This window comes from Ipomoea nil, unplaced genomic scaffold (genome assembly GCF_001879475.1).
Source record: "Ipomoea nil cultivar Tokyo-kokei standard unplaced genomic scaffold, Asagao_1.1 scaffold0188, whole genome shotgun sequence".
Taxonomy (NCBI): Eukaryota; Viridiplantae; Streptophyta; class Magnoliopsida; order Solanales; family Convolvulaceae; genus Ipomoea; species Ipomoea nil.
In genome coordinates, this window is record NW_017616616.1 from 573,416 (window position 1) to 588,966 (window position 15,551).

At 37.2% G+C, this 15,551-nt stretch overlaps 1 protein-coding gene across 1 annotated transcript; it reads right to left on the minus strand.

The window, feature by feature from the left end:
* Positions 1-1,108: 1,108 nt before the first annotated feature.
* On the minus strand, positions 1,109-8,770 carry LOC109180347 (protein NRT1/ PTR FAMILY 5.4-like). The gene is made up of 4 exons (XM_019329877.1): positions 8,550-8,770; positions 8,246-8,463; positions 7,505-8,031; positions 1,109-2,109 (listed from the first exon to the last, which is right to left on the minus strand). The coding sequence occupies exons 1-4, from the start codon at positions 8,656-8,658 to the stop codon at positions 1,260-1,262; spliced, it is 1,704 nt and encodes a 567-aa protein (XP_019185422.1). The 5' UTR covers positions 8,659-8,770; the 3' UTR covers positions 1,109-1,259.
* Between the last annotated feature and the right edge of the window lie 6,781 nt (positions 8,771-15,551).

Sequence of the window (15,551 nt, forward strand, 5' to 3'; positions counted from 1 at the left end):
GATGTTTTGAAGTATGGCATGTGGCATCTATTGCCCGGGAACAAAATCAGGTGGCTGACTTCCTAGCCAGAACCTCACACCGATATGCTAAAGGATTCCATAGTATTAGTAATCCACCTGTAGAATTACTAGGACTTTTAGAGGACGATGCATCTTCCATCCCTACTTGGCGTAACACTTGTAACGCATAATCTTTGTTGTTCTTTGGGTTTCCCCCTTCCTTACATATATATATATATATATATATAAAAAAAAAAAGCCATATGGCTTTAAGATGTGAAAATTAAATGTTGCATTTAATTTTCAAATCTTAAAGTAATTTTCACATCTTAAAGCCCATTTAATTTTCACAAGACTTTCACATCTTAAAAGCCATATGGTCTTGTGAAAATTAAATGCAACATTCAATTTTCACAAGACTATATAGCTTTATTATATATAGGATAGGATAGGATAGGGATGGCAATGGGTCGGGTGTGGGTCGGGGAGGGCTACATCCATCACCCGACCCACCTTATATTTTCTCCACCCACCCCCACCTCCAACCCGCATCGGGTGGACTTTTTCTAAATCCACCCCCACCCCCACCGAATTCGGGTCCCCACTACGGGTACCCACCACTTATGATCTTATTATGTTTTTCAAAAAATAATATTTAAATTACTTACACAAAATAAGATAATAAAATTCATTAGTGATACTCAAACATAAAATAATAGAAATATTTAAATATAATAACTAAATTGTTAATTTTTAAAAATAAACTTAATAGTTTAGATATAAAAAATAGTAAAAAGATACACGAACTTATATAAACTTTTATAAATAACTACATACTAGTACTTATTTTACTATTTTATATATACACACACATAATGGGTCGGGTGGGGTTCTAGGCGGGTTTTGTACATAGAATTCGAATTCAACCCGACCCACCATGGGTTTACTTTTTTAAGACCCACCCTCGACCCACCACCCACCATCACCCAAAAAAACCCGATCCATGCGGGATGGATTCGGGTGGATATCCACGGGGCGGATTGAAATTGCCATCCCTAGGATAGGATAGGATGTGATACCCTCTATTTCAATGTTTTTGTTTTGAATGTAATACAGACAAAAAACATATTAATATTACCATTTTGGAAATATAAAAGTTTTCTACAAGCTAGTTGTCAAGTTAACAACAACATTTTCATTGTAATTTTCAGCCATAAAAGCTTACATATGCATTCATACGTCGTTTGTCGTCTTGTCGATCAAACCTTGACCGCTTCCTCCATAGCCGCAACCTCCATTTTCTTGTACACAAAAGCTTTTGCGGCGTAGACATAAATGCAGAAGTTAACGGCGCCGAGACAGGCGAGAAGCCAGTAAAAGTAGTTGAGATGAGATCTGTTGAGGTTGTTGACGAGCCATTGGTGTCCGGATTTTGCGGTGACTCCTTGGACGATGGTGATGAGGACGCCGCTGAGGAAGTTTCCGACGCCGACGACGCTGAGGTACAGGGCGGCGCCGGTGCTGCGCATCTGGACGGGCATTTGGTCGTAGAAGAGCTCCTGGAGGCCGACGATGGTGAAGACGTCGCTGAGGCCGGTGAGGATGTACTGCGGCGCAATCCACCAGATCGTCATCGGGAGAGTGGCCGTGGGGGAGTCGAGGAGGCCGTTCTCCTCCGCGACGCGGAGGCGCTTGGTTTCCAGTACCCCGGCGACCACCATCGTGACGGTGGAGAAGAAGAGGCCGGCGCCGATTCGCTGGAGCACGGTGATGCCGGAGGGGAGGCCGGTGAGGTTCCTGGCGGCGGGGACGAGGACGCGGTCGTAGAGCGCGACGGAGACGAGGATAGTGATGCTGGTGACGACTTGGAAAGACGCCGGCGGGAAATGGAAGGAGCCGAGGGATCGGTCCAAGGTGGCGCCTTGCTTGGTGTAGAAAGTGCCCTGCTGGGCTATCACGGCGGCGAAGGTGAGGCAGCTCAGCCATATAGGGATGAGGCGGAGGAGGAGCTTCACTTCCTCCACCTGGCTCACGCTGCAAAGCCGCCATGGATTCCGTTTCTCGCTACAGGCGTCTGTGTCGTCTATGATTGTTGCCTTGTCTAGGAACCTTCAAAACTCCCCCAAAAAGTAAATTAGAATAATTAAATCAAACTTAATATGCCAAATACAATTTGATGCAATGGTGACATGTACAAGAATTAAATACAGCTTTTGTGTTCAATAATACATAATTGAATGAGGAAATTAAATCAATCGGAGCAGCAAACCAATGCATGCTTATTTCACAAGGGTTGGACAACATTCAATGACTTTAAATGCATGCATGTAAGATGCTTGCGGCCATCAAAATAGGCTTGGCCCGTCGACCTAGTCTGTCCCGTCAATTCATGTTGACAATACTAAAAGCACTGTCACGACCGACACGATAGTCAAGGCGCTAATGTATCTCTAGGAGCATGTGTAATCTAAGTAAATTGAGCCTAAATAGTCAAATTTAAAGCTCGATTTGAGTATTAAGATGCTCAAATCGAATTTAATTGAACATTCATCAAATCAAATTCAATGAACTCATGATCAAATAACTTGGCTCATTTACACCCCTACATGGTTACATAAATAAACTTATACAATGGACTATAGAAAAATAACTATACAATGGACTTAGTAAGCATGCACAACACATTTGAATTAATAATAGCGAACCATTCTCCACAACTTTTTATTATTTTACAAATACTCTAAGTTAACCAACCCCGTTCCTGTCAAGTCAGCATTATAATAAATAGTAAAATCCCACTGAATATTAAGAAGTGAATGATTTTATCACACCCTAAGTCCTAGCAAAGTAGGAAACACATAGCTATGTTCTTACTACATACATAATCTTGCGCGGATCTCTTATGTATAATTTCATATATGACACCTCAAAACAATCTGTTAAAACATCATTCTCTATGGCTGTAGCATCATATCGCACTAATGACTTTATGATGGACCAAAGTTGGTGCATGCATTTTAGTGATAAAAAATAATTGTGAAAAGCATTACGTAGAGGCTAGCTATACTATAACGTAGCATATATAGCCCTGCCATGCGGAATATAATATAATATAATTATTATTATTCCTAAATGTTCTTCATCGTCCAGTAATAATAATATCGTACCTCGCTCGACGATCCAAATGTAAGACTGCAGTGTCGGCAAGCTTCACCAGATAGATGCTACTAGCTAGCTAGCTAGGTATATCTTTCAGATATATTATTATTTAATTTGATATGTCTAATCTCTAGGGAATATAATCAGCCTACCAAGATGAAGTAATAGTAGTGTGTGTGTGTAGTGGAGTAGAAGACATGTGTGCACGAGCGGCCATCTCGTCCACGCTTTTGGCAGGCACCACCTTGTCTGTCCACCACCATTAATAGGGGTTGACTCTTGTGGGAAGGAGAGTGAGGTTGGAAGAATGGTAATTGGGGTTTTGTGGAGTGAAATTCAATTAAGATCACATATTTTAATTTTGTAACAATAAAAAGGGAAATGCAATGTGACCTACTTTTTTGATGCATGTATCAATTGTGATATGTTATGTCTATATAATAGGAGTAAAAAGTGACGGTACGATATTGGTTTCAACAGTCAAGAAGAGCGAGCACGGTTGTTTTTTTCTTTAAAAATTTTGTTGTGCCCCAGGCCTCGGCTACATGAAATGGAAGGGCGAGGATATTTTGGTCAAACATATTAAATGACCGAAATGAGGAAAAGATGTGGTTTATTCTATGCCACTAATAAAATTGAAAAAGATAAGGGCATTTTGGTCATATTAAATTGTCAAAATGAGAATAAAGAATACGTGGTTTCTTCTAAAACTCCCCCTCCACCCTCAATAAATTTTCTTTATTGTCACGGAATCTTATGCCTCTAACTTATAGCCTGAAAGGGGTGGCATAGTTAAACAGGTGGAATGAAATATGATACTCGTACTTAGAAAGTCACAAATTCAATTCTTGCTAACATACACCTTAGTTGAGCCCACCACACATTCACACATGGTCTGATCTTCTAATGCAGTTTACTTTCTTGTGTGATTTATAGACTACGTACTACACAAAAAGTATAACTTAGTACAAGACGCTAAGGTAGGTAATTTTTTTCCAAAATGGCTCGTCAATTTTCCTATTCTCATTTTGGATATAACAGTACAAAGTCTTGTCTTTATTTCCAGAGAGTTCAGAGCATTTGGAGGACAAGATGAATTTGAAGTGAGGAGACCTAATTAATGGGTCTCCCATTACATAACAACTAACCCCAATTAAATGATGAGTAGGAATAGTATAGCACAGCAACTAACCTATAGCATAACATCCAGGCTTATAAGGTCCAAGGGGGAATAATCATCATAAATACCAATAAATACATATATGATGGATGGATGGATGGATATGATGGTCTAATTAAATTCCAAGGCCAGTGCAGACACATATAATTATTTCATGTTTGACTATGCATGCCATAAAACTACCTCCCTGTTTTGCCGCCAAAAACACCAACCCTACAACCCAACATACACACACATACATTTGTACGTTCATATGTATCATGTGCGTGTATGTATAGATTTGTGTCTGTATGTCAACAAAGTACTGTTAATGTTGACTAGTGGGACTAACTAGAGTAGCATATTGTCGGCCTAAACCACAACTACACACTTGGTAGCCCAAAGATCCCCATGTTTAATGGTTAACAGTAAGTTTGGTGGGCCAATACTAGTTAAATTGGTCTGACAATTGCTTTAATAACTCTAAAATTTTAATTTCGACTAATTCTGAGAGCTACCCGTTAGCCTTCTTGATTGAGCCAGCCAACTATAAGCAACCTAAACTGGTTTACCTCACAAGGCAGGCTTCCCTTGCCTGTGAGCTGAGCTTTCTCGTAAATCAAAAGTAAGGTTAGTGTGTTTTGACAATAATAATAATAATAATTGTAAACACTACAAAAAATTACCTAATATCGGTTTTGGAGGTTTTTGTAATCGACAACACCACATGTATGCAGGTCGACCGATTATATTTTGATGAGCTCTAAGTAATACGTGAACCATAGTCATCTAACAAATATATTCAGTTTCAACTAAAATGATAAACTAATAATTGAACTCCACATTTATATTTATGTTCATATATAATGCTCAACAAACCCCTTTCTGACAATTTAGACAGTTGATACTAGGTGTGGCATGGAAAAGCATGTAACACTGATTTCTAAAATTGTAAATGATAAGCTACAATAAATAAATGTCATTGAATGTGTAGTGTCCGTTATATATAACTTACACTAAATACCCACTATTTTAATTGCAGTCAGTGTTAGTTATAAACTATTCATACACACACAAATACATTTACTATTGTTTATAAATTATGCTATCACATTAAAAATAAAAAATAAAAAATAAATAAAAAACAAAACAAAAAACACAATCTAGCTTCAGTTTCGATTGAAAAAAAAAAAACTAAAAATATATATTTTATAATCGACGCTAAATTCATTATTTGTAAATCATATTTTAACTGACGTGTTAAATAACATTTTTTAATCTAGATAAAATATCATAAATTTAATTTTGAGTTAATTTTATTTTTTGTCATTCTTCCAAAAGGAAGACAAGGAACCCCTCTGGTCATTTTTTTTAAACTTTCACCTCTATGATCAATTGAGCTATTCATGCGAATAATTTTATTTTTTTGTCATAGATTTATAGGTGAGAGTCTACTTTTAGTCATTTTTATTAAAACATCCTCATTTAGTTGGTATTATTGTGACATGATCATTTTTAGTCTTACGTCAACAAAATTGTTGAAATACCGTCAAGTATAAAGACATTTTGATTTTTTTATACAAAAATATGTTGATCCACTATATATTTATGTTTATTTTTTTTAAAAAAAAATCCTTAATTGATTATCGAAATATTCTTATATTTAAGGATATTTAAATTATTTTGTTGATAAAAGACCAAAAAAAAAAAAAAAAAAACGATCATGTTACACTAATACTAGTACTAGGATCAAAAGTGAATGTTCTAATAAAAATGATTTAGGACAAAAAATGAAATTAACTCTTTAATTTTCATAAAATTTCATCTCGTAGACTGTTCCTGTATTCAATTCAATCATTCATATTATGGATAACAATAATTGGCATTATCTCGAACACAAAACTGTGGCCATTTTCCGCAACAAAAAGAGGTGTTTTTGAAACCGTTTATCCTTAAATTAAGGAACATGCTCCATTGTCGAAGCTGTTCAAGATTAGGATCTTCAATTCAAGTCTATCAACAGCATAAGAAAAGCATGTTTTAAATAAATATTGCATATGCATCAATTTTTATTTTTATTTTTCATTGAATCTCGTCATGATCACCAAACACTTGTTGGACTTTTAGATAGATTGATTCTGTCCCATTTTCAAGAATTACTGTAAAAATTAGAAGAAAAAAAAAAACATGTAGTGGGCCACTACAAGAACATTTATGCTTCTGTACAAAAGTTGTCTGAAATGACACATACCTAAATACCTTCTCCCTAATACTCTTTATTTGGAATTTCTTTATAATTTTATTACTGAGGTTATGACATCATATTAGTGCCCAAATTAATGTTAATTGTCTTGGGAGTATAGTTTACGTGTTATTGGGGAGCTCATCATCTTGTACACGTAAAGGGTGTGATGATTGATGAAACATTTTTTTTTTTTAAAATTATAATCGTTCACGTTTTATCAATTTACTACCAACAAGTTATTGTTAAAAAAACAAGAATTTCTTGTATGTTCCTTAATTTTATTCTAATTATGATTCTTATGTTTCAATTAAACTTTCTCAAAAGGTTTCATAATTTCTTAAACTTATTATTCGGGCAATAAGTGACAAGTACAGTGTGATTTATGAATTATAAACTGCACATATATCAGTATATCAAATATTAACTAATATTATATATTGATATGACAAATCAAGTCATCCAAATTTTAACTAATTCACATGTGATTTTTTTTACGTAGTTTGTTAGATTAATGATGGATTTGTGTTAGAATAATTTATATATTCTTTCAAAAGGCTGAACTCCAACCCTAAGGGCTCCCCACATCCCGACCCGACAGAGCATTTGGGAGGATGTAAATCATGGTAACTCAACTGAACATGAACCACAGAGGCTAGACCGTGCTCACTGCGCACAAGGAACCCCTCTCACTTTGAGAGGTTACTCCCACACTGTCACTGGTGAGACTCGATCCCTGGTCAAAAGTTTCACCTCTGTGACCAGTTGAGCTGCCCATGCGGGTAATATTTAGATTAAAAAAATGATGTCGTTATATATTTTCTAAAAATATTATTATACAAATCACATGGATTTGATAGGAAATCTTTGATTAAATTTTTTTTTTCAGATAATATTTGTATTAATAATTGTAATTAATTAATGTTGGGCCATGATCGACATACCTAAATTGATTGGTACGTGCCAAAGCGCGAGTCCGGAGCTGTTCACGATCCGAGCCGCCGCCACTTTCGCCGTCTCCATACAAAATGCCACGGCCGTCGCGCTCCTCCGAGAGGCGCCGCTTCCTGACGGCGGCGGCCACCACGTGCGCCACGCTAGTGAACGGGCTCCCCACCGGAGCTTCCCTGGCGTACGTCCTACTCCCGACCAGGAACACCGCCAGCGCAAGCACGGTGGCGGCCGCCAGCATTCCGTATCCGACGGTCCAGCCGACGAAATCCTCGACGTAAATCACGACCAGGATGGCCAGGGTGGCGCCCACCACTATCCCTAAGTACCACCAGTTGAAGAAGGAGCTCTTGGCCTCCTTCTCCGCCGGCAGGTCGTCGTCGAACTGATCGGCGGCGAACGTCTGCACGCACGGCTTGTGCCCTCCTTCCCCGACGCTCACAGTGTAAAGCGCGAGGAAGAAAAACGCGCCGTACCGACGCAGCGGCGCCGTCGTCGCCACCACTAACATCACCAGCCCCTGCAAATTAAGCCACCGCACCGCAGCATTAACGTAAGATCTCGGAGAAAAAAAATTAATGTTTACTAAGATGCATGATTAATAGAAACATCCAAAAACAGTAATAATTCTTAATTGTCTGGTGGCCAAAATGGCACCACATATTCCGTACACTGTTCTCTTTTCAATTTTCATTAATTTATTATTACACGCTAATTGGGAGGCTGTAACGTACGAGAATATAGACGCTGGTGGAAACGACGATGGTCTTGAACCGCCCAACGTAAGAATCGGCGAGAAAAGCGCCGAGAATCGGGAAAAGAGCGGAGACGCCGAGAAACGTGTTCACATTCCTGGCGGCGGTGGCGGTCGGCTGGCCGAGGACGGTGGTGAGGTAGGTTATGAGGTTTCCGGCGACGCCGTAGTAGGAGAATCTCTCCGCCATCTCCACAACTGCAATAAACAAAAAATAAATCAAAACTGAACTAATTTTGCAGAATTGCAGAGCTATAGTATAATACGAAGAAGATGGAGCTTACAGATGATGAAAATGGCGGATTTCCAACCGCCTTTGCGGGCCATCTTTCCTCCGTCGCCGCCATTAGAAATGGCCGCCGTGGGAGAGATTGGTAATAGCTGGGAATCCATGTGTCTTGATGGTATAGTAATAATGAGTATAGCAAATTCCTTTTATAGCAAATAATGGGGTGGTGCCGTGGTGGAGTGGAATCTTGTGCTTCGATCCTTCAATGAATGTATCCCCTTATATGTGTTGTTGAGTGTCATACTATCATTACTATGATCTATAATTTTTTCTCCAAATAAGAATACTTTTAATCTCATTTCCTTTTTTGAATAAAATTTTAATCTTATTTCCTAAATAGAGATATTTTCTCAATTCGTCTTTTAGTACTTTTTTTTTTGTCCTCGTATGGTATTTTAATTTGTCACACCACCTCATCATACACTCATATAATAATTTTAACAAAATTACGTATATATATTATTATTATATGTTGTTATTGTCACATATATATCCTTTCTTACACTATAGCCTTGCCATACACTTGCATAATAATCATACCCTTATCACTATTATAAAGTTTTTATATTGTCTTGTCACGTTGTATATCTTGTTATATTATAGGCATTTCATACACTTGCATAATAATCACATCCATATCATTATTATAGGCCTCCTCGGTCAACCCCTCTTTCTTGGTAATGAAAAAAGGAAAGAACTCCTCATTAAATTATTAGTAATCAATTATTTAAATGATGAGTTAATATCAGTTCTGGTCCTTCAAGTATGGTGGTCATGTCAAGTTTACACCTTACCTTTTAACTTGAGCATTTTGGTCCATTAAATTGCGAGAACAATCAAATAGAGACAAATCCAATCAAATAATGTCACATCAATGTACGAGTATTGGACCATGCTCAGGCTAGAATCATCCGTGCAAAACCATCCTTTGCAAGTTGACATGGCCGACGAGAGAAAAATAATTTAATTTTATGGCACGGGTTGCAAGCTTGCAACCTTGACAAAAGGTTGCTGGCAGCCTTTGTTATTTTATTTTATTTTATTTTTTTTTTTTAAATTGAGAGAGTATTGTAAGAATATAAAAAAAAAATAGTAAAAGAATTACGAATTTAGTGATATGGAAGCCAAGTATTGTTAGAGATATTAGTAATGTGTAGTTATAATTAGATTGACTTTAACTACTAGTCTAATATAATGTATAGGAGTAGTTACGTATTCTATTTCCATTGTATTGTTGTATTACCCGTCTGATATTGAATACACAACAGAATCCTCACTTCATTTGTTAAAGATATTAGTAATATGTAGTTGTAATTAGGTTGACTTTAACTAGCTACTAGCCTAATGTATAGGAGTAGCTACGTATTCTATTTCATTGTATTGTTGTATTACCCCTCTGATATTCAATACTAGGGGTGTGCAAACTTCGTATAATTTTCGGTTAACCGTTTTTTAATCGAACTTTTTTGGTTAAGTTAATGGTTAAAAAATTTTCTAAAGTTCGGTTAACGATTAGTTTGGTTCGAAAGTGTCGGTTAACCGAACTTTTTAATATATATATATATATATATATATATATATATATATAATGTATTAAATATTTAATATATGATTTACCAACAAATAGGATGCCATCAATCCAACTTTTTATGGCATAATGGTTTTATGGTTTTCAAGTTGTCACATGTTTTTATCCACTACCGATTTTGTTGAATGAAATTTGAGCATTTTGGTAGTGGATTAGGAGTAATAAAACAGTAGAAAGAAGAAAAAATAACACTCCGTAATAAGAAGGGCAAGGATATGTTCATACGACTGAAAGAAAGATAACGTTGAAATCTTGAAAAGTGGCTTATATTTCGGTGCGTGTTGGCCAATATATAGCATTTTATCCCACAAAATTTACGCACGGTTTTTGTTTCCACCTACGTCGTCCACTCTAACTAACGCACCATACGATTGTGAGATTTAAGGGAATGCCGACTGTCGACTATGTTTCCTATAGATCTTCCTAAATCTTAACAGGGCGTTTGGTTCGAAGGAAGAAATTAAGGAGGAAAGAAAATTGTAATTTGGTGAAAAAGAATAAAGAGAGAATAAAGTATGCATTCAAATTACAGTGTTTGGTATGCGGATTACATGGAATTGAAAAAAAATAAGTGATATAATGATTGAAATGCCCTTTGTGAGAGATAAGGATGAGATGTATGTGATGAGAATAATGACATGGGCAAAAATGTCTTCACAGTAATATATTTCTTCATTTCACCACTAATTGCAATTTTTAGGTGGGGTCATGATTTCATTATGTACATATCTGAGCTGAATGACGTTAATGAACTATCTGATCAGTTCGTCTGTCAGTTAATCTTAGAAGAAGAGTCAAAGTCCTTTGAGGCTGCGGTGCGCTCTGTAGACGTTATTATTATTTTTTTTTTTTAAAGAAGCCATCCAAAGTGAACTAGACTATTAAATCTAATCACACATGGGAAGTGGTAGATCTACCCAAAGGAGCCAAACCAATTGGCTGCAAGTGGATCTTTAAAATAAAACTAAGACCAGACGGGTCAATAGAAAGATTCAAGGCCAGGCTAGTAGCAAAGGGGTATAAACAGAAGTTTGGTGAAGACTACTTCTGCACATATTCCCCCGTGACTAAAATAGCCACAATTCGTGCGTTGTTTGCCATGGCCTCCTCTCATACTGGCTAGTACAGTAGTACATCAAATGGATGTCAAAACAACCTTCCTAAATGGGGATCTAGAGTAAGAGATCTTCATGGAGCAACCACCTGGTACATTGAACCAGGACAAGAGGGAAAGGTATGTAGACTCATAAAATCCCTGTACGGGCTAAAACAAGCCCCCAAACAATGGTATGAGAAGTTTCATAAGACACTTATAGATCTGGGCTACACGCTAAACAGATCATATGCGTGTCTATACTCAAAAGAGGTAGATTCAAGTGTTGTGCTTATATGCATCTATGTGGATGACATGCTAATATTCAGCCACAATATAGATGCTATAAGAGAGGCTAAACAGTCACTATTTGACAAGTTTGACATGAAAGATCTGGGGGAGGCTGATGTGATACTTGGAGTAAAAGTCATTAAATATGAGAATGGCTACACGTTATCACAAGGTCACTATACAGAGAAGCTGTTAAGGAAGTTTAATAACTTCGAAGTGACTCCTACACAAACTTCGTATGATCCGAGCATAAAACTGTCAAAAAACACTGAGACGTCTGTGTCACAAGATGAATATGCCAAACTCATTGGAAGTCTAATGTTCTTCATGAACTGCACCAGACCTGATATCGCTCTTGCGGTAAATAGACTCAGTCGATACACTCATAATCCGAGTGACACTCACTGGCATGCACTAAGGATAGTGCTACGCCACTTAAAGGGTACTATCGACTGTGGACTATACTATACTGGATTCCCAGCCGCCCTAGAGTGGTACTGTGATGCGAACTGGGTAAATGACAGTAGTGATGTAAGCTCCACCAGTGGATATGTATTCACTATGGGTGGAGCGGCAGTATCGTGGAAATCCACAAAACAATCGTGTATAGCGAGATCAACTATGGAAGCTGAGTTCGTAGCACTTGATTTAGTTGGATAAGAGGCCGAGTGGCTAAGAAACCTACTGACAGACGTGCCGTTGTGAGGGTGTGCTACACCATCTGTGTCCATACACTGTGATTCTCAAACTGCTATATGCGTAGCAAAGAATAGTGTTTACAATGGGAAAAGAAGGCACATAAGAGTCAGGCATGAGTCTGTAAGACAATTGATTACGACTGGGGTACTCACGTTGGAGTATGTGAGGTCCGAGAGGAATATTGCAAGTCCTCTCACTAAAGGACTAAATAGAAAGGCCGTCATCGATACATCGAAGGAAATGGGCTTAAAATCAACAAAGTAAACCAAGCTTTCGTAAAGCAACTAAACATGAGATGTTCTAAGCTAGTGTCTACATAGAGGTAGACCTCAAGTCAAAGAGTTTGACTTCCAAAAAACATGCATAATGGGTGCTGATGTGTTCACATGAGTTCAAAACTTCCTCTCCTTGGCTAGTTCAAGATTCAATTCACTACTAAGGAGAAAGTTACTCAAGTCACTACATGTCAGTTCAAGGTCTAAACCACTGACATTAAGGTAAGCGCTCACTTCCGCTCAGACATTTACTTCCTTCACACTTGTTTGAATGTGTGGGGGATGTTGGGAATAACATTCAAATAAGTGAAGATTCTTTCCATCCACAATAAGTTGTGGAGTCAAGTTTAACTCCTACAATTGTGGCCCTCTCCACCACATCTCTCCCCTCTTTTCGTGGAAATTGAATGGATGAGAGAGGAGGAGCAGATATTTATATAGCTATAAATACCTTGCTCCTCCTGAGCTATAAACACACTACAATTCATTCTTCTATTCTCTCTGAGCCTTCTGTCTGAGCTCTAAGTCGGGTTCTATTGTGACTGCGAATACCTATGTCGGTATCTCGTAGAAAGTTTGTGTGCAACCAGTCGAAAGCACCCGGTTATACCAGCAATTTGCTTTTAAGGTAGTGTATTCACACGACACAAGATTCCCTTCCTTTTTCCCAAATCAGCCAATATAAAAAGCAGTGCTACTACGACATTTTTTTGGTACATAAAACCCAGCACTTACTCGATTAGAGATTTTAATGAAATTTATTAGTTCGGTTTTTGTAATACAAGTGTAACATTGGACTATTTAAATATTGATAAAATTGAAGATGTATACACATGAAATGCTCGTGGTATAATTAAAGCCAATCATGATGTCAATACAACAAAGTGTATCAGGTGTAGCTAATTTGGATCGTTCTCTCATCCAGACGCTTGCCACCCTATCCTGTTTTTTTTTTTTTTTTTTTAAAAAAGGATGTTGCAAGCGTCTGGTTACAGTTGTATGAGAGCACGATCCAAATTAGTTACACCTGCTACGGTTATAATTGTATGAGGGCACGATTCACATTAATCACACATGCTACACTTTGTTGTATTGACATCACCATATGCGGAGTATGTGATAGGCAATCAAAATGTAATGCATGCGTGTTTTGTGTAAGAAATTTTTGTCGCTTCCTCTTGTAGACTGGACATCCCAGATATAGGAAATAAACATTTTTGTTTGTCACTTCCTCTTGTAGACTAGACATCCCAGATATAGGAAATAAACATTGCGTATGGTTGAGAGCACGATCCAAATTAGTTACACCTGCTACGGTTACAATTGTATGAGGGCACGATTCACATTAATTACACCTGCTACACTTTGTTGTATTGACATCACTATATGCAGTGTCTGGTTGAGAGCACGATCCAAATTAGTTACACCTGCTACGGTTACAATTGTATGAGGGCACGATTCACATTAATTACACCTGCTACACTTTGTTGTATTGACATCACTATATGCGGTATATGAGATAGGCAATCAAAATGTAATGCATGCGTGTAAGACATTTTTGTCGCTTCCTGCTTCCTCTTGTAGACTGGACATCCCAGATATATAGGAAATAAACATTTTTGTTTGTCGCGGGAGATAGAGTCTTTTATTTTATACGATTCAACCTCATTCTAATAGGCTCTGATCTTGTATATATAGTGGTGCAAATTTCCTTATTTTTCAATGTGGGACAAAGGCTATTTATATGCCTTTCCATCTTCATTTTCTGGCCAACTCAATATAATTCAGTATACTTTGAAAATCAATTTCTCATTCACCCGATATCCGCTTTGAGTGTGTAATATATCGATCTCTTCGTCTCACTATGAAGAACCCGAATCCACTTTGACCAGACTCAAAATTGAAAGTTAATTCCACATATATTTATACCACAAAATAGCCACTTACAATGTCATTTTTATCATTTTTCCCAACAATAGATTCCACCAAGGTTGAATTCATGCATCATAACCCCCAACAAATAGTTACACATTGATAGAGAAAATAGATTTCTGCATAGATAAAAATGAATGATATAAGGTGATAAGGTATTTGCAAGGAACTACTAAAGAAACAGGACACGAAGATTTAAGGTGAAAACCAAAACGGAAAAAATCACTGCCCTTTTTAGGCTAATCCAAACTGAAATTATTTATTATGTATACTGTAGGTACACATACATAGGCAGTCATGGCCATTGAGTGAAAGATGATGAAAAGTATGTAGAATAAATATTATTTTTTGAGTGGAAATCAGCCTGAGTGAAAGAGGAAGAAAAGTACGTACATAGACAATTGTGTATTCATTTAACCACATATTTCATGCTAAAATGTGCACAGAGTCAACACCCCCCACACTGAAATTTGAATCTGAAACCTCTCATTCAAGGTGCCACAGTTATACCGTTCAACCACAAGACCTTTGGCGATGTTAATTTACATGTTAACATTATAAAGTCATATCAAAATATATCATGTAAAGAACATTTTTCAAATCGTAAAAGAGACACCACAAGATCATCCAATATTATATTTCATTGACTACAAACATCTCAACTTAGATTATGTATCATATCTTTGATTATAGTTCGTACATAGTGAAATATATATATATATATATAGGATTGTTGGTACGACATAACAACTCAATCCTGGTGCATGTATAAAACCAACAAATATTCCCTCCAAATTTTTTTCTTGATTTCTTCGAAATGCGACAATGGGTCCACAGCTTTGACTAGGAAGTACACTGTACATACTCCATAGGTATAGTAATAGACCGGCAAGATAAGTGTAAAGTGAAACCATGTTTGGGGCATTGCCATATTGTGGGATTCTCCTTCGAGATTCGTCCCTGATTTAACACCATCATATTTGTAGTGCTCAATTACCCAGTCCATCCCCCCACCCCCCAAAAAAATATTTTTGTATAAATGTATAAAAATGATTGTTATATATAAGAAGTAGTATACAATTGTGATTATGCAGAAGGCTTTGTGATCAAGCGGCATGT